The sequence below is a fragment of the Pholcus phalangioides genome, unplaced genomic scaffold (assembly GCF_987345545.1).
Source record: "Pholcus phalangioides strain wild (caught in Gottingen) unplaced genomic scaffold, Ppha-v1.0 ptg000010l_1, whole genome shotgun sequence".
NCBI classification, from domain to species: domain Eukaryota; kingdom Metazoa; phylum Arthropoda; class Arachnida; order Araneae; family Pholcidae; genus Pholcus; species Pholcus phalangioides.
Window position 1 is genome coordinate 36714028 of NW_028301603.1, and position 22644 is coordinate 36736671.

Below are 22644 nucleotides of genomic sequence, written 5' to 3' on the forward strand. Positions count from 1 at the left end.
TTTGAGGTTTTTCTTTTTATTGCATCCAAAACTTTTTAATTTTTTTGTTGCACAAACTGAAATTCTTTCTTTTCATGTTGATTTTTTTCTAATTTCAAGACAATGCATGAAACCATTGCGTTTGAGCAGATTTTATGATTTTTCACTGAAAATGTTAGCGTCTTCTATGGGCTTAACAGAGAAACAAAAATAAAATAATTAAATATACTGAAGACAGCAAAGAAACTCCGAATCCCGGAGAATATAAAATAATTTTTTTTTATAAGTCTTATGCAATAAAAATGTTATGTACACATAATGGTTAATATTTATTAACAGTTGTCGTGTGAACTCCGATACTCGATTAAGCGGGGGAATGTTGTTGAAATTATTCTGCAAAGGGGGAAATACACGTTGTCTCCATGTGATAAATTTGGATTCGTTTATCCATTACCCGATTAAGCGAAGCCGACTGTATTACGTAAGCACCAGAAACGCCGGTGGAAGTGGGGAGTTTAACCTTTACTTAGTTTTGATGACGAGGTGAGCGGGATTCGAATGATGATCACCTAAGCAATTATGTGCGAAAATATTAAGGTGGGAAACAATTTTATTCAAATCAGAACTGATGAAAATTGAATTTAACACTAGTTGGGGGTGGGGACATAATGTTTAAATTTATTTCCAAGAGAATCCATCGCCTCATATAAAACCAAAACACAAGATTATAAATCAATCAAGTCTTATATGAGTCATCAGCACAAGTTGTATAATTTCAGGATTCATTCATTTTGCTGAACAATGCTCAGAATTGAAACACACCTAAACTAAGGAGTCGGCTTAATCAACTGTAATGTGAGACAAATATCTCGGCACGTAATTAATAACTTGCTCATATGCTCGTTCCTGCACTTGAGATGGTCAGATTCACCAGGTCTATTCTCCTAGGGCATGGGTTTTCAACTGTTGTTCCGTATGATGGAACACCACGGAACCCTTAAATATCTCGGAACCCGGAGGTGTTTCAAAAAACTTTCTTGTTACTAATACTCGCAAAGTTGTTTTGTTATTTTGAATTTTTTAACGAGATTCTTGAATTATTGGGGATTTGTTTAAAAGACAAACAACTAAAAGAAACAGTAACATAACATTTTTTTTTTTTTTTCAATTCGAATTTTTGAAAAAGAAATTCATGAATGTCATTCCTCGGTTTCATCAGGAAAATTATAAGTAATAGAAACAATGGTTTTATTGGAAAATTTTTCATCCACTAGATATGAAGATTAATGAATTGCAGAACTTATACGTGCACTTTAAGGGGCACCCAGGGCCTTCTTGAGTCCCCACAAGCGCACGGCAACCTCATTTGCAGGAACTTCCACGATAAGATCTGGCACAACGATTTACGACAATAAATATGTACATTAAGAGATGGTGCCTAAGACTGTCTTTTTTTATTTTGCCCTGGAGCTATAAAACGGCAGTTGGACACTTTTTTTTTTTTTTGGATAAATATTCAAAAATTTGTTTGAATTTTGTGGAACAGCTTCATTGTCATCAAGGTTTTCACGAGCAGTTTTACGTTGGAAACACCTGACTCAGAGAGTGTGAGTGACCAAAAGAATGCCCTAGTAAGCGAAGGGCGAAAGTAATGACCTAGAGGGTGTGAAAGCGTGGGAATCATGTGCGACCAAAAGAGTGACTTAGACACAGAGGCATATTTAATGTGTTTGGAAGGAAGGCTAAGCGAGCTACAGTCCAGGGGCGGCTAATTTGAACTAAACTGAAACTAGACTAGAATGGATGAAAGGTCACAAAATTTGCATAAAAACCATAGGAAAAAAAAAATATATATAAATCCACTTCCGTAGGGGGCATCGGGCAAAGCCCAAATCGGAAAGCCCTAAAATTACGTGGCCCTTGTCAAATGCTCGAATTTTCACGTGGAAAAATGGGCATTTGTCGAAACGGCACCTGCTATTAATCATAACACGTAATCCCATTATCGTGGTGCGCCCGAATGCACCCGAGAAGGCCTAGCGGGCCCATGCGTTAATTAATGGGATAATTTATCAAAGAATCTGGAAATCCCTTCCTTCTCTCAGAAACAAACAAAATGCGTGAACATCACTCATTGTCTGGTAATTAATAAACACCAATCGAAGAATCGTAACAATGTAATGTGTTTCTCACATGTAATATAATACTGTACTCTACTGTATACGTATTTCTAATATGTTCTAGAAAAAAGCATTTTTTTTTACTGATAAAAATTTTATTCTTACCCGTTTATGGTTATGGATAGAAGTAACCAAGAAAAGCATCATTTTCCATTGTGAATAAGTTTTCAGAATATGGGCGTTTAGGTTCTGAGAATGAGATTGCTTTCGTGTACAGAGATTTTTTTGCTGCGCAAAAGAAAAAATGTTCCCGATATTGTATAAGTTAGCTGTTATTTTGTCATCACGCATAGATATCGAGGTATCAAAATTCTGTGCGCGAAGAAACAACAGGTCAGTGCAGGTGAAATGATAGATAATGTGGCCATTATCTGGAAAAAAGAAGTTGGAGGGAACATTTTATATGTAGGATGGCATTTTTCCCCCCTCGAGCATCTCTCGGTGCTCACGATGGCCCCCACAACCTGGACAAAGGCTTCCTTAGACTACTTCACCAAACACTAACTCTGGCTATATCGCTATACTGCAATTTATTGCCATTATTGAGTTGGGTTGGAAATGCAGGTGCCATCTATCGATGGTCGCCTCAAGCTCTTTCGGAAAATATCTTATCTGTATTCTCCCCTGGGTTTGAACCTTTGACCGTGACGGCAACCCTCATGGTGGTAGACGAGCATCTTACGACCACACCACTCGGGCTTACCAGGATCCTAGACTGAGATCTTTGCTGGGCGTCCTCTATAATGAATTTGTAGTGTAGAAAAAAATAATAATACGATTTGTTCTCCGGGGCCCCCCGCTAAAGCCCTACCCGTGTGTGCGTGGAGGGAGGGTCATGGTGCTCACTTGAACCATTGAGGATGGATGCTTGATTTCGTACTCAGGAAATATTCACCGACAACTCAGATGAACACCCTGTGATTCAAAGATTCGCATCATGATTATTTCAGTTTCATTCAAAGTTCTTGTACGGATTCATTTATAATTCTGGTGATAGTTAGAATGAAACATCTTCATTCGTGAATATGCCTTCCAACAGCGTACAAGTATGTGAGTGGCCAAAATAATGCGAGTTCACAGTGATCCAACCTCGTTTTTACGCATCGACTTCAGTGACATCTTAAGAGCATCATGGGCAGTCCGGGCAAGTGTTGTTCAAGTGCACCTATCTGGCTGAAATTCAAAAAGGTTAGAAAACACTGCTCTTGATCACTCTTTTGCTCCCTCTCTCTCTCTGACCCAGTTCCTCGCTGTCTAGGTCACTTTCTTGGTCACTCACATGCTTGCACACACTCTATTGTTTACCGTTTTGGTCACCCACTGATGTTATTCCTTGCTATCTAAGTCACGTTTATGGCCACTCCCATGCTAATACACTGGTTTGGTCACTGACATGCTTGCACATTCTCCAAGTCAGGTCACCCAGATGCTTGCACATTCTCCAAGTCACTCTTTTGATCACCCAGATGCTTGCACATTCTCCAAGTCACTCTTTTGATCACCCAGATGCTTGCACATTCTCCAAGTCACTCTTTTGGTCACCCAGATGCTTGCACATTCTCCAAGTCACTCTTTTGGTCACCCAGATGCTTGCACATTCTCCAAGTCACTCTTTTGGTCACCCAGATGCTTTCACGCACTCACTACTTAACCACACATCAACGCCAATCATATCAGCAATTTACTTCCATTAGAGTTGGGTAGCCCATTCAGCCCCCCCCCCCGTCTCGTACGTCTGAAGGTACATAGGGAATTCCGGATAAAGGAGCCCACTCCAGTATGTGGGAGCATTGCTAATATTGCGTGAGAAATTTATCTAATCCACGATTTCAGTAAGGTTTACAAATTCAAATGAGCTTCGTCAAAAAAGAACATGACAAGACAAAAAGAAATTCGGGACTGCCAGAAAGACACAGGAATGCTCGATAGAATGCGGATCATATGAACAGCTAACAACCATAGTAGACCAAGTCCATATACCTTTATTATGGATAATAACTGCTTAAAGTCTTTGATAGACAATTTACTCAGTTCAATTTAATAATCATAATCAGATTATCATGACTTATTTATTTGTATATATGATGTATAGAAATTAAATATGTCAAAGTTCAGTTAAAACTTTTACAAAAACTTTAAGGTGTTAGATCGGTATTACACTATGAAAGTTTGATAAAATCCCTTTTATAAAACTTGAAAAATCTAACCAATAAGATTATTGGCTACATTCTAGAAAATGCAAGCAGTGACTTTATTGGTTGCATTTTTCAAGTTTTATAAAAGGACATTTATCAAATCTTTATAGTGTAATACCGGCCTTAGACCAAGTCCGTTCATCTTTATCATGGATACTATTATGGTTGTGAATCCCTCATATAGTCATTTTTAAGATGTGCAGTATTATGTTACTGAACAGCTTCCCAACCCCAATATTCCATGGTTAAACGAATAAAACATAGACCAGTGGTTCTTAACCTACTACTACTAAACCACACATGTACCTCGTCCATATTCCTCTGCGGAACCTCTAACGAATTGGTAAATGCGGGAATGTGTGTGTACGTGTACTGAAACCTGACGTAAACTTTGTTTCTGTGTAATGCTTGTTATGTGTGTAGTGCTGCCATCTGCCACCAGTTTTTCTAACTATGAGTGAAGTGTAATGATTGAATAATTAACCGTTGTAGGCCTGTTGCTCTCTGTGGCGAGACTTTTTAATGGGGAGATCGGCTCGCATTTGCGCCTTGAAGTTGGGAATCACAGGAAACCAACTTCAGCCGACACCACTATGGCGACGGTGGGGTTCGAACCCGGATCCTCGCGATGCGAGTCCGTCATTATGACCACTCGACCACCACAGCAGCGGGGTTCTTAACCTACGGATCACGGACCAAACTTGGGTCTAAAAGCTTCCGAGATGAGTAGTTCAAGTCCATTTACAGCCAAGGATTCTTGAGCCATGGGTCACGGCCCAAACTTAATTCGCAGAAGCTTCCGAGATGGGCCGCACAAATCCACTCGTAGCCAGGAATTCTTGAGCTATGGGCCAAGACCCAAACTTGATTCACAGGGGCTTTCGTGGTAGGTCGCACAAATCCACTACTTACACATAGGAATTCTTTAATTATGGATCACGACCCAAATTTGATTCGCTGGGGTAAATGTGTATATTAGGTGTTATGTTAATGATTGGAAGAAAATATAACAAAAAAAAACACACACACACACACACTGCGATCCTTTTTTGCGAAAATGAAAGTTCTAAAAGGGTACTTTCGTCTCCTTATTAACACGCGTATCTCTCGACAACATTGATGTTGAAACAGATGACCCCGTGGAGCAAACTGAATCCACGTTTACTTACAGTGCAGGTGCTCAACACACGTGTGTGCTCGGATTTTTATTTTCTTATTACTATTGTTTGTCGTGTGTGTAGGATTCTGAAGTTCCAAATGCCATGGGAAGCGTTGGAAATTCAGATGCTGGAACTAGAGTCGCCAGTAGGGGTGTGCGGCAGGTGCAATCGCACTTACATTAGTTAGAAGTGAAAAAGTATACATATATCAAATATATTTTTAATTCGAAGATCTTTTTCTCTCATTAATTCTGAATTTCCATTGATTCTGGAGATTTTTTGGTTTTAATTCTTTCAATTTGTTAATTAGATATTTTTCAGCATTCCTATATATTCTGTGATAACGTAAGAATCTTTAGATGCCAATCCCCCTCCCAAAAAATATATATATATTTATGAAATCGGGGCTCACACAGCAGCCCCGAAATTATTTTCGCACCTTGCCCCGCGTCTGATGAGGGCGGCCCTGGCTAAAACATCCTTCCATGCAAAAATTACTTTCCAATGCCCATTATTTCGTCATATAGGCAGTCCTGATTACGGTCAAGGCCGGACGTGGGACGTATTTACAGGGGAACTGTGCGAGCTTTAGCCCAACGCGGCAAAGTTAAAGAATGAGAGTGGTCCAGAAAATTAATAGAATAGGAGAAGGGCGGCCGAATTCGAACAGCCACAGGCAGTAAAACAATAAATCCATGTTTCTGCCTACAGAGCCAGAGACTAGGTCGATGAGTGACGAAACAAGTGACCTACAAAGTTTGCAAGCATGTCAGTGAATGAAAGAGTAAAGTACAGACCAAGGGACAAGGTCAGCGTTTGCAGGCATGAACGGTCAATGTTGACTCAAGCAAGTGAGTGACCAAATCAGTGTACAAGCATGTGAGTGACCAAATCAGTGTGCAAGCATGTGAGTGACCAAATCAGTGTGCAAGCATGTGAGTGACCAAATCAGTGTGCAAGCATGTGAGTGACCAATAGACCTACAGAGCAAGGGACTTACTGGGCAGTAAGTGACCAAGAAGACGAGATACCAGGTGAGGTCAATGAGTAACCGAAAGAGTTATCTAGAGTGACCAGAAGATTTATCTAGATAACGAGGGGTCAGGTCAATGAGTGACCAAAAGCATTATCTAGAGAGCGGGTGACTAAAAGAATGACCGAGAAAGTGCGTGGACATAGGAGTGGTCTGGAGAGTGTGGGAGCATAGGAGGTGATTAAAGACAGAAACACACTACACTCTGATTTTTTTCACTCGGAATGAAAAATCACGTTACGTGTGCGCAGTATGTTCCAGTCTTTAGAGAGTGTGGAAAACATGAGTGACTGACCTAGAGAGCGAAAGACCAGATAAGTAAGCGCTTAAAGGAGTGACCAGTAAAATTTGCGAGCGCTGTGAGGGATCAACAGTAGGACTTAAAGAGAGTGTGAGCATGGGAGTGACCAAGAGAGTGTGAGCATGGGAGTGACCAAGAGAGTGTGAGCATGGGAGTGACCAAGAGAGTGGGAGCATGGGAGTGACCAAGAGAGTGTGAGCATAGGAGTGACCAAGAGAGTGTGAGCATGGGAGTGACCAAGAGAGTGTGAGCATGGGAGTGACCAAGAGAATGTGTGAGCATGGGAGTCATCCAGAAACTGTGTGCAAGCATGTGTGCGACCAAAAGATAGACTTAGAGACAGAGGTATATTGACGGGGGGGGGGGTCAAATACGTGTGGCGAATTTGAGGAATGAATGGTCAAAAATAAAATAGACGAGAATGGGTAAAGGACGGTGAAATTGGTGTGGATCATGTCCGCCTCAGGACCGGGCTCGGATAGGTGCGAAAAGTCCAGCTGTAAAACTGGATTGAAATGCATGCTACTCAGCAAAGCCCTGTCTTGAAATTCTATCAATTTATTTCATAGAGACCCTCTATAAGTCAGTGTTTCTCAAACAACGGGCCGCGGGCCCTGACATCAGTCAAACCGGGTCATGAGTGGTTCAACGTTTTATTTTTCCACCCCTTCATTTTTCGTTAGTCGTGTGTATGTCCGGGCTTTTCACTCACAAAAATGAAATCAGCCGGGACGAAGGTTGAGAACCTCTGCTCTATATAGGTCAGGCTTTTTGATGTGACCCCTCCCTACTCACGAAAAGACTTTTAGATTGTTCCCTGCATTGATTTTCAAAAAAATGAAATGCAAAACACATGAAGAAAAGGGGCTAGTCTAGTCCGAGGTGCTAGAACCATATCAGCCTTTCCTTTGGCTGTAGGGTAGATAACAAATATTATTAAGAGCTAATTTTCTCACCAGGCCGCCAAATGCCCAAGCAACAAGCACGGCCCTAATTATGTCAATTTCTGACTTCCTGGGAGAGGGCGAGCATTTGAGATCTGGGCATGTCGGACAATAGTAGATTCGTTCCATCCCCCAACATTCAAGACATAATAAATAAGCAGTATTAATATATGTATAATATGCACACATTGCTAAAATATGCATCAATTCAGAAATTAATGTTTCAAATCAACAGCAGATGACGCTAGTAAAAAAAAAAAATTTGACACATAATTTTATAATCGGTCTTTCAATTCTTAACCGAAATTGCCCATGATTTACCTATAAGATTACAATTATTCAAATAATGTTTAAGAAATTTCACGATACCCCCCCCCCTCCCAATATCACTTAAAATGACGAAAATCAGACGGATGTCTAACCCGGGTACGGAGATTCACCTAATAATGGGTTGTTTTTGTTGTTTTTTTTCGCACAACGATAATTTCATAAATTAAAAATCTGAATAGCAATTTTTAATTTAAATAGTTGGTTTGAAATTACTGCACACAGTGGCAATTTTTATTAAAATATATTCGAGTGATCGAGTGCTAAAAAAATTGAGGTTTTAAATTCACAAAATTTGATGCATTCACTCACTTATCTTCACATTTTGTACAAATACACAGAGAAGCCTATTATGAACTAGGGCCTCTTTGAACTAGGGCATACGCAAGATCAACCTTTACGGCCCTGGCTCATTGTGTAAGTTTTTGATCGTTCAGTGTTTTAAGGGAGGGAAACCCCCCCCCCCCCCCCCGATGGTTCGTATAAGCCCATGTGTGACTGACGGCTCTACTTGAGCTGATCCCCGTCGCCATGGCCAGGACCGTCTTAAGAGAATCATGGAGGCCCTCAGTCAGTGATTTTTCTGAAGCCCTCCTACCTGGCTAAAAATGTGCGACTGCAGTGTCGCAACTGGGCTGGGAGAACCGGGGCACTTTCCCAGAGACCCGAGTGGAATAGACCCCCTCCCCCACAAAAATGTACGCTTGTTTTGCGTAATAATAACCCTTTCAAGAGCAGAAGTCTCAGGGAAAAGTCTGCCCCGAACTCCGAGAAGGCACACTACGGTCCTGAATGACTGCCTGCCAATTAACATGCTAAAATTTTAACCAGAACTAATTTCCATGAGGCCCATCTCCACTTGGGACCCTTGGCCGTGCCCTGGTGGCAGGGCCGTCTTAATAGCATCATGGGCCCCGGGCCAGGTGGTTTTTCTGAGGTCCTATCTGGTAAATTCTGGAAAATTTCAACCGGATTTCATTTTTGTGAGGGCCCCTCTCCTTTAGAGGCCCCCCCGGGAAGTGCCCGGTCGGGCCCCATGCGTTAAGACGGCACTGGGCATGGACCCCACAAGAGCGAGTTTGACAACACCCCAACATGGAGCCCGGGGCGTCTTAACGGAGGGTGCTGCTTAGTCTTTAGTTAGACACCAAATTTGTAAAAATTTACAACAGTAAAAACTCACAGGACATAACGCATTTTGAGGGCGCGGTAACCCAGGCCGCCTAAAGTACCAAAGGATGTTTAGAGGTGTCACGAGTTCGATACCCGATTCGTTCTTGTCAAAAACTTTCCTGATGCGGAGATACGTCAGAAACGGTGACATCATCATCACAAAAAAACATTGATACCGCAATGGAGTTACACACACCGAGGGTATAGCGCACCAATCTCACGATGAGCATAAAAAAACAAATATCGAACGCTGCCGTTCGGAATCGACGATAAAATGTGGGTCTCGGTCTAATTAACCCTCGTGGGCAGAAAATGACCGTAGTGCGACAAAAATGATCAAATGACCACAACGCTTTTGCGTCATATTTTGACGACGAAGATGTTGAGATAACTTGAGGGGAGCAGACAGAGCCTAACCAGTGCCGTCTCAATGGGCCCATCCTCCTCTCAAGTGCAGAGAGGCTTCATGAAAATTAGATCTGATTAAAAATTTCGAGATTAGGCATGAAAAAAAATTGGTAGGTAGCCTTTTTTAGTCAGGTTGGGGCGGGGAGGGCTCAGAAAAATTACCCCGCCCGAGGGCGATGATGCTCTTAAGACGGCCCTACGTAAGGGCCGTCTTAAGAGCATCATGGGCCCCCGGGCCGAGTGGTATATCTGAGGCCCTATCTGGCAAATTCTTGAAAATTTCAACCAAATCTCATTTTTGTGAGGCCCCTTTTCTCTTGAGGTCCCTGGGCCGTGCCCGGGTGGGCCCATGCCTTAAGACGGAACTGCCCTTACGCCAAGTTTGACGTACGAATGCATAGAATGAGGCTGATTTCAGTCCTTGAATGTAATTTGGACATGGAACAATTTGTACATTGGAACGGTGGTCAAGTGCTCGCGAGCACGAAATCGGACACGAGACGAGCATCGAGCCCTCTGGGTGCTTCGGAGAGCACCATGGTGCTCGCGAGTAACGGGTTGGAGATGCCTGATTTAAAACAATCAGATTTATCCCAGGGTCACACCTAGGCTAAAGCCTGCCAGCCACCCGCCAGGGTCACCTTAAGGGGCGTCACATGAAGCTTTGCATCCGGGCGGCAGGCAAGGCTGTCTTAAGAGCATCATGGGCCAAGCGATTTTTCTGAGGCCCTGCTGGTAAATTTTCGAAAATTTCAAAAAGATCTCATTTTTTTAGGCCCCCCCCCCCTTCTCTTGAGGGCCCCGGGCCGTGCCCGAGTGAGCCCATGCGTTAAGACGGCGCTGGTGGCAGGTGAGCTTGAGCCGCACCTGGTTAACATCATCCCCCCCCCCCCCGCTATAAATCCGATTTGAAAGGGGCCCGTGAAAAGTCTGGCTTCAGGGGGCACGCCAAAAATCCCAACCGGGGAGCCCTGCTCAAGGATATGGGGGCCCCATCCGTCAAAGACGCCGCTAGAGGAAAAAAAAATTCTCGCAATCCAGTTTCGTATTCGTGTCAGTGAGAGAGAGAGACATATGGGAAACAGTTTTGGAATTCCTATTCGGAAGTGGACATCATTATACTTGAACTCTCATCCGGAAATCTGATGTCCGTTCAAAGTTTGGCTCCGAACAAAAACAAAAAAAGATATATGTGTATCAGATTTGGCGAGATTTATTTCCAACTTCCCCCCATCGAGAAACAGGTAAGTTTGGCAAGTTGGCGCGATCTCACTTGGCGATCGAACAGCAGCGCCTCGCACGCACAGGCTCGAACTCCTCTTCCCCTCCTCGGCACAATTGAATGCTAACCCTTCACGTGCTGGAGACGTAATATTATTAGTGTTGTTACGTGTAGCGAGTGCCCCCGTAGATCGGCATGTCACCGCCGCTGACGATAACCGCTGACTCACGAGCGGTATTTCGCCACGGAGTTACGGATTATCATTATTATTATCATCATCGTTCCGGTGATGGAGAGAGGAAATAATTGTTGTCCTCCGGCACAGTCGCTTTGCTTCTACATCACTAAAGAACAGCACCGTCCTTGAAGAATTGCACTACATTCACATGGAAATTGCTGTTGTAGAGAGGACCAAAAGGAGTTAAAATATTAATCCGAGTGTTGTGATTTAAATTAATTAATTAATTTTTTTTTCTCGGATTTTAAGTGTTTGAAATTCCTCTCGCACCGTGTTAGGATTTTTGAAAAAGAAATTCATTGACTGAATTCCCAGCGGGAATTTTCAAAGCGAAAGAGAGAGAATTATTTATTTAATAATTATTTATTTTATGAATGCATTAAGTTGACCCGTGCGCCGATTGTGTGTGTGTATTTTTCTTTTCTGTGTTGGTTCTGGAATGCGCATGCGCGAGTTATCGGCCCCAACAACATGGCGACCAACGTGGGAAAGTCGTCTGATCCATCGGTTGTGGGTACGACGTCCAATTTGGTCCGTATCGGATTTTACCAGCTGGGAAAAACGATCGGCAAGGGCAATTTTGCCGTCGTTAAACTGGCGACTCATATAGTCACCAAGACTAAGGTGAGTTGGGTGCTCATTTCTTTTTTTCTTTAATCAATTAATTACGTTCATGCCTATGCATTTTCGTTTTTTTTTTTTGGAGAAAAAAATTTAACTTGTTTAGAATTTTTTTCCCTAAGAATTTATTGAAAAGAACATGCCGTGTCCCATTTGCGTCGTCCTTTGATTTCGATACCGGGTCATCGAAGTGCTCGTAGGTCATTGGTTGGGTCGCCGGTCATCGTATAATCGCGTCTAGTGTAAAAGTAAATATCAGTGTTGTGCGACTCAGATTCGGCCGTCACAGGCTTTTATTTGTGTTTCCTACATCGGGAGCGTCGGAAGTGGTTTCAGACCTGGGGGTGCTCGGCCAAACGAAAAAAAAGTTACTATTGTTATAGTACTCCTGGGTCTGACACCATTGTCACTGGTGTTGACTAGGAAGAGATGAAAATATCGCTACCTGAGGCGGATATAAGGTTTTTGCCCTCTTCCCGTTTTGGTCTGATTTTCTTGACCACTCATTCCTCTAATTAGAGGTCACTCTCGATCATTTACATGTTTGCACACACTCTAGGTCACTCACATACTGACACACGCTCTAGGTCACTCTTTTGGTCATTCAAATGCTTGCACATGTTCTCTAGGTCTATCTTTGGTTGCTCACTGACCAGATCCTTTGCTTTCTAGGTCATTCCCATGCTCACCCACTCTCTAGGTCACTCTTTCAGTCATTTGCATGCTTGCACACACTCTACATCCCATCTTTTCGTCAACGACTGGTCTGGTCCCTCATGTTTCAGGTCATTCTTTTGATCATTCACATGCTCTAGGTCATTCTTTGATTGCTCATTGGCCAGATCCTTTGCTTTCTGGGTCACTCCCATGTTCACATGCTCTCTAGGTCACTCTTATGGTCACGCATATGCATGGCCCCCACAAGGGGTGGGCTGACAAGGCTCCAGCCCTGGGGCCCGCGATGATTTTCATCATTTTTAGTTTTTTCACGATATAAATTCATCATAAAGGGGCCCTTAAAAGATCCCGGCCTAGGGGCCCTGCTTCAGGATGTGGGGACCATGCGCATATGCTCTATAGGTCACTCTTTTGATCACTCACATTCTTACACATGCTCTAGATCTTTTGTTTGGTCAATCACCGACCTATTCCCTTGCTCCCTATGTAGAGGCGAATTCATTCATGATTGGGCTATACAAATTTGCCACCCTTCTCCCATTCTACTTATTCATTACTCATTCCTCGAAATTGTCACCCTGAGCTATATCCCACTTAGTCCCCCCCCCCCCCCACCTGTAAACATGCCACTGATTATTTTTCTGCATAGGGTCAAAACAACTTTTAGAATATAATGTATAGGGTTCGATTCGCAAATCAAAATATGGTGAATCCTGCTTATAACATTTTCAAATTACGTGGAGAAATGCTCTAAACAAAAAATCGCGGGTATTGGAAATAAGGTTCACTAAGCGAGAAAACATATGCAGTCTCCACTGTATATAGCCATATTCTATATGTTCTATACCAAGGGGGTCAAGCACCCTTAGCCTTAGAATTGAATTATGAATCCTTTTATTCATAAAAAAAAAGGATCATATCATATAAAGGATTATCATATAGCTGAAAACAAGCACCCTACTTAGGCACAAAGTTATAGAAAATATTTAGAGATGGAGTCTCAAACCTAATATTTCTATTAGTATTATGGAGATGTTGGCAAATACTTTGGGGGTTAAAGTCACATTTTGAACAATTTTGAGAAGTTCAGAAATGCAATCTAGAAGTGCTAAACTATATGAAGAAAAAATGAAGTCTAAGTTTCAATACACAACTATATAACTATATTGTGAAATATAGTTGATATTAAACAAAAGTTTAGCACGAGGCTCTATGAAAACAACTATAGTAAATCTTTTTTCCTCATAATAAAGGTTAATATACTTGCACTACTGTCTTTATCCCAGGGCTTAGCAAATCGGGGGGGGGGGGGGGCTTGGTGCTGGCCCAATTTCTCACTAGGCAAGCATGATTTTGTTCTCGAGTAAAACAAGATTGTTTTTTTCCAAGACTTAAATCCCCTTTTCATGTTGAGAAAGACACTGTCATGAAAACAGAAAATCTTGTTTTATTCAAAGACTCCAAATCAGCAATTACAGATAAAATTTTAGGTACCAATACCAATTTTCCAGTTGCTACCGTGAAGCCCTGCTTTAACCCCTTATTTGGTCAGCATGGGGTCTAGAACACCTGTTATTCCTGAAACATTCACAAGTACAAGTGAGACAAATACACTCTGCACAAGAAACATAAAACAGCACAAGTTCATTATAACTAGAGCTCACCATCGCTGGAAAAAAAAACATTTTGTCTGGGGGCCCATAATGTTCTTAAGATGGCTCCTTGAAAAGGGCAACAAAATTTGTATAGCCTCATCGGCAGTAAATCCATAAATCTGCCTTTCTGTCTATAGAGCATGAGAGTGAGAGTAGGTCAGTGAGTAACAAAATGAGTGACCTAGAGAGCTTGTGAGCCTGTGAGTGACCAAAAGCCTGAACTAGAGCTGTGCAAGCATGTTTATGATCTAAAGTGTGACCCAGAGTGTGTTCAAGAATGTTAATGACGAAAAGCATAACTTAAGACATGTAAGTATGTGAATGACCATAATAGTAACCTAAAGAGTGTGTGAGCATTGGAGTGACTTAAAGAGCAAGGGGCCAGGTGAATGAGCAACTAAAAGAGTGACCTAGAGTGTGCAAGCACATGCGTGCCTAAACCAGTGATTTATAGAGTATGTGAGCATATGAATGACCAAAAGAGTGACCTAAAAAGCGAGAGACCATATCAGTGAGTGAACAAAAGCGAGTGTGAGTATGGGAATGAAGGAGTACACAGTACAGTCGTGTGAGTGACCAAAAGAGTAAATTACAGACACGGGGGGGGGGGCAAGCAAGTTATGGCACAGAGAGTTGAATTTGAGGAATAAGTGGTCAAGAAAATAAGACCAAAATGAGAGAAGGGCTTATTGGGTCAGTGGTTATTGACATTTTTGAGACTGCAGCCCAGTAAATTAACACTAAGGACCCCCCATCCACCCGCCCCAAAAAAACGATATGACTAAAACTGTGATGTATGTTCCAGAACAATCAGTGCTGCTACAGAAAACCTTGGTAAAAATTTCAAGCCATAGAACATTTTGTCTAGTGAAGACACATTGCAGAACATTGTTTTGCGGGACTAAGGCAACAAATAACATGTAGCAATTAATTGCTACATTAATTCCTGGACACTAGGTCTGGGCTTTACCCCTAAGGCTATTTTCCCTAAAGGAGAAAAAAAAATCTGGGCTCCTGAACAATTTTTTAAAATCCAAAAAAAGTTTCACCCATGAAAACACAGGTCCAAAATAGTGTTTCTTTTTACTTTTCCCATGGCATAGTGACCCTCATCCAAGTTGGTAGATATATGATATAAAGTTCAACCATTTTGTGCTATTCTCAGATTGTTGTAACTTTTAAAAGAACATATATATATATGTGCCAATACCAATTTTTTAGTTTCCATGGTAGTCTGGGGTTTGTCAGGCCCTGCACTATTCATATGATTATTATCCACTAATATCACATTGGTTAATTAAACACAAACTGATTATTAATTTGTTATCATGGATTTTCTTATGATTTGATTGATGCTGCTGGCCTGGTGGTTGAGAAACACTGAGGTGGGGGATAAATAATTGAAACAATAAGGAAAACATACCACCTTTCTGGAAAAGGCTGCAAGAGAGATCATTTCCCCCCCCCCCCCAAAAAAAACAAAATGTTTTGCATCGTTTTACAACAACCCCTCAGCAGACTGAAAATGTTCTCAAGTGAAAATTCCTTTATAGTTTTTTCATCCAGAAGAGATATTTTATTAAAGTTCTTTCCAAGATTGTTATGTAACATATGGCACAGTTTTTTTGGCATATTCTGCTGTGGGAGACATCTCTACTAATGATACATGGTGAAAGAATTTAAAATGCACACTTTTTCCATCTTTCTACTGCATGTCACAACTGAAAACAGATATTACTTTGTTTTTGTGCATATATACACCCTCGTTTGTTATGTTTTGCTTCACAAATCCAAATATTGTTAGAGGGATTAGAAGCATGATTATTTTCTTCATATTTTTCACTAAAGCCACTGCCATTTTCTATGGATTCCTGATCTTTCTGGAAAACCACTACCATTGCAGTCACTAAAATATTTTTTGTAAGTTGAATTAGGACAAAGCTGTTTTTTTTTTAGACACGTGAGACTCAATCTAGAATAAAGGAGCAAATTACTATTCATAGTATTGTGAATAATTAAGAGTCGGACTGCCCATTAAGAATATTTCTGCACCCTCTGAAAATGGAGATCCCTGTCCTCAATATTTTTGTAGTTATTAAACAAAATATAGCTTTCTTTTATTAATTACGATTTGATTTTTTTATTATTATAGCCCTTCTGGATAGAGAATAACTTAAGAGAATATTTAAAAATATTCTCTTAAGTGCAAACTGTGTTTGAGTTTAGAGACCTCTATTTTTGAAAAGCATGTGTTTTCAGCATGAGTTTCTGTGTTTTTAATAACATAAAAATGTCTTTTTCTTAGCATTATAGGTAGCCTGAAGGAAGGTTTGGTCATAAGTTTGGGGGAGGGGGTGAAAATAAAATAAATAAATAAAAAATATTTCTTGGTTGTGGATTTTTCAGTTTGTTGGGGGTAAAAATATAAAAATAGGCCTCTCTCCAAATTTCTTGTGTTGCAACATCAAGCTGCAGGAATGTTTCAGCCAAAAACTTTTTTTAGAGTGTCTTGTGCTCTAACGAAACAAAGACAAATTAGAAATTTGTTGCTCCCATGCAACTGACAGAAAAAAACTTCAGAGTATCAGTGCTTGTCCAAAAAAGATGAACAATCAAAATAGATGGAACATGTGATAGTGGAGCATAAATATCAAGTTAATTCTGAAATAAGAAAATCCGACTTGACATTTTGCCTCCCCCCCCCAAGCAGAAAATGTTTTGCATTGTTCTGTAACAAACCCTGAGCTGACTGGAAACGTTCTGTGGTAAAAACTCTCATAATTGCGTTTCTACACGTTTCTCTTGAAATTCTTCAAGATCGTTCTGCAGAAACACTGATAGTTCTGCTACGTGAGCCACAGTTTTCCACATATTCCGCTTTGGGGATTTTGCCTGTCTCTAAACATTGTTAATCTTAACCATGTAATGGCTAATGTTCCATAAATGGAACATATTCAATCATTTTGGGTTTTTGTTGTATATAGAAGAGAATTCAAAGTATTTTTGAAATTTGACATTTCGATTAAAATTTGCAAAAATTTCAATTTTGGTATAAATTGAAAATTATTATTTTGTGTCTTTACTACTGAATATGTCAATGAAAGTAAATCAGTTTCTTTGTACACATGAACATATTACGTGCCTGTGTTCAAAATGGAACATTAGCCTTTCGAGAGAGTATAATTACTACTGCCAGTATCTGATGTGTTGAAACACCCATTTATATATATATTTATATTGGAAGTGGTCATATGAATTCTGGGTATAAGATTAGATTCCAGATGGAGGAATGAGCTGTTTGGGTTAGATGGTTTATATTAGGTGCATTTTTTTTTCCCCCTCGCTTCCTTTGGAATCTTAGATTATCCTGCTGAATGCTGGATAAATTTTGTGATGAAGATAAATTATTAAAACTTTCCCGAAGTGTCAATGTTCCATTTATGGAGCATCATAGAAAAGAAAGAAAAATATTTTTTCTTGTAATTTTAAATCTGATCTATGTATATATATGTAAAAAGACCCAGAATTCTAAATTTCAAAGCAAGAAGTAACTCTGTTGATAGTTTGGTGTGTAAATGGTTAAATCAAATTTTTTTTCACCATTGAATTTGGAACAATCTTTGCTGCTGATTATATTGGTTCCTACAACCCAGAAAGTCAGGGAAAAGCAAGAGAAAAAATCAGGAATCAGACAGTCAATGAAATTTCTAAACATTGAAATATTTCTTCAAGAGATTGTAGAAAACTAGTTGTAAAAAAAATAGATTTAGCATAGTAGTTTAGTTTTCTTTCCGTATTTATCATGTATCTTTTTATTGTGTGATATCTTTCATTTTTGAAACGTTGTGAAAATCTGCTTGATATTTTCTTGTGGTAATGCCAGTGTTAAAAGCGGGGTCCTAATTAACAAGGCACTGATTGTGGTAAATATGCTGGAGATTTCTGTAAAATATCATTCCAAGTTTACTATGAAATCCATTGTGAGAGTCATATCAAAGATATAGAAACATTTAAAAAAAGCTGGACTATGAGGAGCCTGTGCTCCATACCAAGATCACTTGGAGAAGAAAAAGGTTAAAAAAAGGTTGGACCAACAGCTAGAAGAATAAAAAAAAGGAAAAAGCATCTTTTTCTGAAAATGGAAGAAAAACAGAATGTCATTAGAACTGAAAGAAAAAAGTTTCCATTGTTTCATGAGGTACTTTTTGTTTATCAAAAATTGGTCTTCCAGATATGTACAGTATCCCCTCCCTACATTAGTTGGCATGCCGTGAAATTCGGAAACCAGATTTTTAAATGTTGGAGCATGTTGGGGGAAAAGCAAGGATCAGTGAATGCATTCAATATATTAATATCAAGTTATATATACATACTTGATTATTTTATATAATAATTTTTCTTCAATTTTGAGCATGCTTAACTGGAAATGTGATACAAATCAAACATTCACACTTATTTTAATAATTTAGAAATTGGGCTGATGTGAGATACATGCAATAATTAATTTCACTGTATTCATTTTCTTCTTTAGTTAGGTCAAATTTTTTGTTGTAGTTAATGTAGTCTTTAACAATTTTTTTTTTTAACTCACAAGGTTAGCAAAATAATGTAATGTAATGTAAATCCAAAGTAGTCTTTTTGCCTACTGAACTATCATTGGCTGTGGTCAGTGTTTTCTAGGTTTCGTGAAATCTATCTCATTTTTATGCTATTTATGGAGACATCACCATAAATGTTTGATTTGGCATTTGTTTCACAGGGTTCTTAGTATTCCATCGATCTCCAGTTTTATTCATAAGTTTTTTTCTTTGTTCAATCTACCAAAATAATTTCCCATTTTAGAATATTTTACAATAATTTTTGCATTGAAAAATTTCACTAAATCTAATTTTGCTCACTGACTGAATAAAAAAATACTTTGCAGTTCCATGTTATGTCTCCAATTCAACACATCAAATTTTGTTTCAAATTTAGAAGCTATAGTATAGCTACAAGAATGAAAATGAAATCAAGATTGCAGAAGAAAAAATATGTGTGAAGCTTGACCTATCTGAATGAAGCTAATAAAAGAGATAGAACCCAAAGATGCAGAGAAATAAACTAGGTTCGAGCCAACCACATCAATTGTTACAGTCCAGATATTTAAGACTTCCTCAGAATCTGTTATTCTCATTTCCCAGCATGCTCACTAATGCGACAATCAAAAAAATTTGATCTCAAAAATAAATAGTTGAATTGTCAAGGTTACTATCATTCTCATTGTTTTGGATAAAAGAGATAACATTTTTGCTGTCCTTAATCGAATGTAGATCTTAATATGCTGGGGGTTTTTTTCCAGTTAAATAAGTATTATTATACAGGGTGCATATAGCTAATAAGGCACATAGTATTTTACTGGTGAACCGTTGACAGGCATACTTCCAATTAGAAAAAGTATTCAAATATAATTCATGTAGTACTCAGATATGTCATTCATGTTGCAAGGGGTTGTAAAAAAATTGCAACATGCCTCTAGGGTCAACAGTTCGCCAATAAAATACCATAGGCTGTGTTAGCTATGCACCCTGTATAACATGCAACTTTTGAGAGGGATAATACTGCACCAATTTCATGTTTTAGCAAATATTTGGCTATTTGATGGTCAGGGGAAATAGTCATCTGATAGTCAGGGAAATCTTTCAGTCAAAAGTTTTAGGAACTCTGTATATTTCATTTATCATCAGGTGAAGTGTCCCTAAGAATTTTTATTGATTTTTCGGTTGGCATTTGTTTTTGATTAATTTTTTTTCTTTCCATTTTGTTGTCTGATTTTGTGAGAATGACACATTTGTATTCAGCTCATTTTGTTTTTTTATAATTTCTTGAATAAAATGTTTATGTGAGGCTCAGAACGTGAATGCATTCCATAATGTAGACCTATCCGATTGGGGGGGGGGGAGGGGATAACCCCATTTCTGAAACTCTTGGCCCCTTACATGGCTATAGCCTTAATTTTTCTTGATGACTTCTCCTTGATATTAATTGAATTTTGTGTACTGCTCGTGTCTGTTATAAAAATCACTGTCCCTTGATTAGTTGAATCAACGTAGAAAATTATTAGGCTGTTCGATAATTAATGTGGTCATTGCATCTGAAGACCTTTGTCAAAGAATTCAACCACTGTCTTACACTGCAAACATTTCAGCAGGTAGTGTTTTCATGAGTATATCTCTTATAAATACTTGTAGGCAGATATCTTGAAACATCATATCTAGCCTTTCTTCTTGGATGTCTTCATAATTGATGAGGTTTTGGCCAAATTTCTGATCAAAAAAAAAAAAGTGTCAAATATGTAGGACTTTTAAAAAGCTCTAATATAAAAATTTTTACCACTGAACATTTTTGATCAACTGAGGTCTCATTGCAGAAGAATGCAAAACATTCTGCTTTGGGAGGTCAAAGTTACAACTGTGAGAAATTTTTTTTATATTCCAACAGCTGTGATAAAACAAGTGGGAACGATTTTAAAGAGCATCACCAAATATATGTTCACCAACCATGGGTAGAGATGTGTGGTGAGAATATTCTCTAGAGAATATGTATTTTTCTTTTAAATAATTTAAATTTTTTTACTAATTTTATTTATATTGTGAAATATAAATCAGTTTTCATTGCCTGAAAAATTCACAACAAAACTATTTTTGGTATAATCACCCCCAATGACAACTTTTAGTTCGAGAATATTCTCAGAATATTCTCGAACTAAATTCATTCTCGGTCATGATGGGAGGTTTTAAAAGTTTGGTTATAAAGATTTTAGAAACTTTTAGATTAAAACCTTAAAAAATTATTTTAAAATTAGATAAATTTTCAGAAATAAGTTCGCAACAAAAGAAATTAAATCCAAGTTGATTGATAAAGGAAGCTATTCTTATAATCATCTTCATTCTAAGATACAGAACTGTTGCTTTTCTTCAATGTACATGCACTTAAATTCTGTATTACTCACATTTCTTTAAAAGTTATGCAATTCAGCCCTGTTGGTTTAATTTTCTTGCTTTCATAATATTGTGGTCTACATATTTCAATATTCCCATCTTCTTGACAGGAAGAGAGATGGGACAGAGAATATTCTTCAGAATATTTCTCTCAAAGGACTACTAACATTATTATAAATTACTAGAGAATATTCTTATCGAAAATAATTATTCTCAAGTTATTTATTGAGATTATTTATTATAATACATGTTATTACATATATTCTTGATAATCTCTGGAAAGATTTCGGCAACTGAAGAATATTCTCTGGAAGGACTACTATTAATAACTTCAGAATAATTCTTATTATTTTCTATAAGAATATTCCTCAGTAATTTATGAAAGTAGTCCTTCCAAAGAATATTCTCAAGGATATTATATGTAACTATATTATAAATAACAGGAGAATATTCTCATCAAGAACTTATAAGAATATTCAAGTTATTTATAATAGTAGTCCTACCAGAGAATATTCTTGATGAGAATAATCTTTTATAGAATATTCTCTGGAAGGGCTACATCAATAACTATGCCATAAGGAGTTACTAGTGAATGGATATCTGAAAATTGTGAAATGCTACATATTTGAAAATAAGTTAGAATTAAGTTTGTGTTAGAAATGGGTTTTAAAAACACCTGATAATAAATTGATTTCATTAGTAAATACAAAAAAACCAAATTTTGTTTGATTTTTCTGCAAGCAAAAAGTAACACTACAAAAAGTTTAAGAACATATCAATTGTCAAAGGACACAGAATTTGTTAGTGTTAGTAAACATCCATGGCCGAACCGGGATTCGAACCCAGACCTGCACAGTGAGAAGCTAGTTCCCTAACCACTCGACTGCCAGGCGGTGGGAGTCGAATCGAAAATTAATTTTCGATTAATTATTCAAAATATGTAGTATGAATTTAGTAGTATGAATTTAGTAGTTATGAATTAGTAGTATGAATACGTAGTAGAAATTTATTCTTGTATTCTAGATTAAGATGTATTTTGGCTGTGTGTCTAAAAAATTCTCAATTTGGTAAGTCCCATCATAAAATAAAATATTAGAATTTGCCAAAGGACAATCAGTATGGTTGTTGAAGTATTTCTTCTGCATTAAAAAAAACTTGTAAAGTCTTCCATCAACTTCAGTGCTGAAAAATAAAGAGAAATAAGGGCCCAAAACTTTATGAAGAAACAAGTTTTTAAAACCTATGAATATATATATAGAGATGTAAGGCAAGACTATTCTCCTAGGTGTAAAAATTGGAGAATAATTTAGGATATTCATTTTTCTTTTGGAGGATTATGTTTCATGTATGCATGTGTCTAATCATCCAAATATTATTAGAAGACTAGAAACACTTTCATGTCTCCAAACAGAGAGCAAAATATTGGGTCATTTTTCTCTGAAAACAATTGTTTGGCTCCGAAGAAATTTGGTTGGTTTACAAATTGGTTATCGCCTGGTTTTTTGTTTGTCTTTTTTTTAATTTTTGTTTGCGAATTGGAACTCTCGAATATA

General features: G+C 38.5%; 1 protein-coding gene across 1 annotated transcript in view; it reads left to right on the forward strand.

Moving 5' to 3' along the window:
* Positions 1-11463: 11463 nt before the first annotated feature.
* The window catches only part of Sik3 (Salt-inducible kinase 3), a 38294-nt gene continuing 27113 nt past the window's right edge, over positions 11464-22644 (forward strand). Inside the window, exon 1 of the mRNA XM_089238184.1 lies at positions 11464-11784. Coding sequence (XP_089094310.1) covers positions 11632-11784 — 153 coding nt within the window. The 5' untranslated portion in view covers positions 11464-11631. The remainder of the gene's footprint in view (positions 11785-22644) is intronic.